The sequence below is a fragment of the Grampus griseus genome (genome assembly GCF_964374135.1).
Source record: "Grampus griseus genome assembly, chromosome: 1".
NCBI classification, from domain to species: domain Eukaryota; kingdom Metazoa; phylum Chordata; class Mammalia; order Artiodactyla; family Delphinidae; genus Grampus; species Grampus griseus.
In genome coordinates this window covers 73,459,285-73,461,136 of record NC_139017.1, presented here as the reverse complement: position 1 = coordinate 73,461,136, position 1,852 = coordinate 73,459,285, and the positions used below count along the sequence as shown (strand labels likewise).

Genomic DNA, 1,852 nt, shown 5'->3' with positions numbered 1-1,852 from the left:
AACCATTTTGGAGTTCAATGTAATGATCTGTCTCTCCAGAGAGCCATACTGACTTTAAAACAAAATTAGATTTAAAAATTTTATTTTTATATTGTTAAAGGAAATCAAAGATGTGCCAATTAGATCCAACTTGCAAGTATTGTCAGAGACTGAAAAGTCCTGTCCATATCCAGAAGTCAAACAGTCTATAGAGGAAGACCTATCTCAGGGCAAAACTCAACAGAGGGGAAAAGGATTTACTCCCTAAAATCATAGTTTGTGGCTCCAACATTCATATTTTCAGAGAAACTAGAATTTCCCAGTTTATCGCCTCTTCTCTTAACTTCTTTCCTTACCCTAATCACCCGGGGGAGGAGTTCCTAGAGTGGTCCATGGGAGCCCAGCCGTGGTAGGAATTCAACTCTTTTCCATGCTCAGTCCTCAAGTGACAAAAGCAGTTCTCAAGGTTTTGAGGGCTTAGGCAAGACATAGAATTGGAAGAAGTGTCATAGGTCCCCAAGCCCACTAACATATCCTCCCATTCCATCTCCAGAGGGATAGGGAGGTGCCCTTACAGGAGTTCTTTAAAACTGTTGTCATGCCATGGATGCATTTAGAAGTCTGATCAAGCTTAAGGACTCTTCAGAATAATGTTTTAAAATGAATGAAATAAAATACATGGGGTTACAGAAGATACCAATTATATTGATAAATATATGGTTAAATATGGTTGGGTTGTGGGGGGCGGTCCAAGGACCCTAAGGTTAAGAGCTCCTGCTAGGGGCTATGGAATGGAGACAAGAATAAGTGAAAAGACATCATAGCAATGGTGGAGAGATCAAGAAATGTTGTCACCAATGCACTGCAAGGACAAGAGGACAGACCTTAGATGAGAATTTATTCTAGAGCCTGAACACATCCCAGGAAAGGCTTTCTTAAGAACAAGAATGGGCAGGGCAGGAGGTGTGTGTGAGAAGGCTGTACTGGTCCTCTCCCACCTTGCAATGTGGTCTCTCACACATAACCTGTCACGTATTTCTTTGCAGGTTTCAGAAAATCAAGAAGGAATGTCGAGTGATGATAAAAACAAACCTAGTGAACCCAAGAATGAGCCCAAGCAATGTGATCCCAGGTGTGAACAAAGGTGTGAAACTAAATGCCAGCCCAGCTGTTTAAAGAAGCTGCTGCAATGGTGCTCTGAAAAGTGCCCACAGGAAAAGTGCCCAGCACCACCGAAGTGTCCCATGTCCCCCATGCCCCCCACTCTGCCCTCCACCATGCCCCAGCCCAGCTCCCTGTCCTCCCAAGCCATGTTCCAAGCCCTGTCTTCCTAAATGCCCACAGCCCTACCCACCCCCAGAGTGAGGCACCAAGGGCACTACCCAGCCCACTACATCCACCATCTCCACCATATTCACCACTATGGGGCTGAGAGCTGAAGCCATGAACTGACAAGTAAATGTGTTCCTCTGCTGTGCAGGACTTTCTTCTCCTGGTTTCTTGGTAGTTTTGGTTTGTTTCTTGTTTTCCAGCATTATACCACCAAGAAGCAACCCCCTGAATGTGAGGCTAGGACCCTGGCCCTCCACACTCAACAACCTTGGAAGATGGCCAGGTCTCTAACCCCACCTGCTGCATAGAGGGACGTGGCATCTTCTGAGAGGTGCACCCAGGGAATGCATTCCTGCTAGAGCACAGCCTGAGAGAGCGATAAACATGGCTATTGAAGTGGCTAACCCCGGGAACCCAATGAGCACAAGGGGGGAAGAGTGTGTGAGGGGAAACAGGAATGACGCTGGGGAAAGTTCCACAAAGACTCAGGGAAAGAATTCTACCCTTGGCTATTAGTCCCATTGCATAATGTTTGGGCAGA

At 46.2% G+C, this 1,852-nt stretch overlaps 1 protein-coding gene across 1 annotated transcript; it reads left to right on the top strand.

Annotated features, from left to right (window-relative positions):
- Positions 1-1,046: 1,046 nt before the first annotated feature.
- On the top strand, positions 1,047-1,344 carry LELP1 (late cornified envelope like proline rich 1; the record flags this gene model as incomplete). Its single annotated transcript, XM_082659422.1, is given in 2 exon segments — positions 1,047-1,219; positions 1,221-1,344. Coding segments are annotated over 2 exon segments (297 nt in total).
- Between the last annotated feature and the right edge of the window lie 508 nt (positions 1,345-1,852).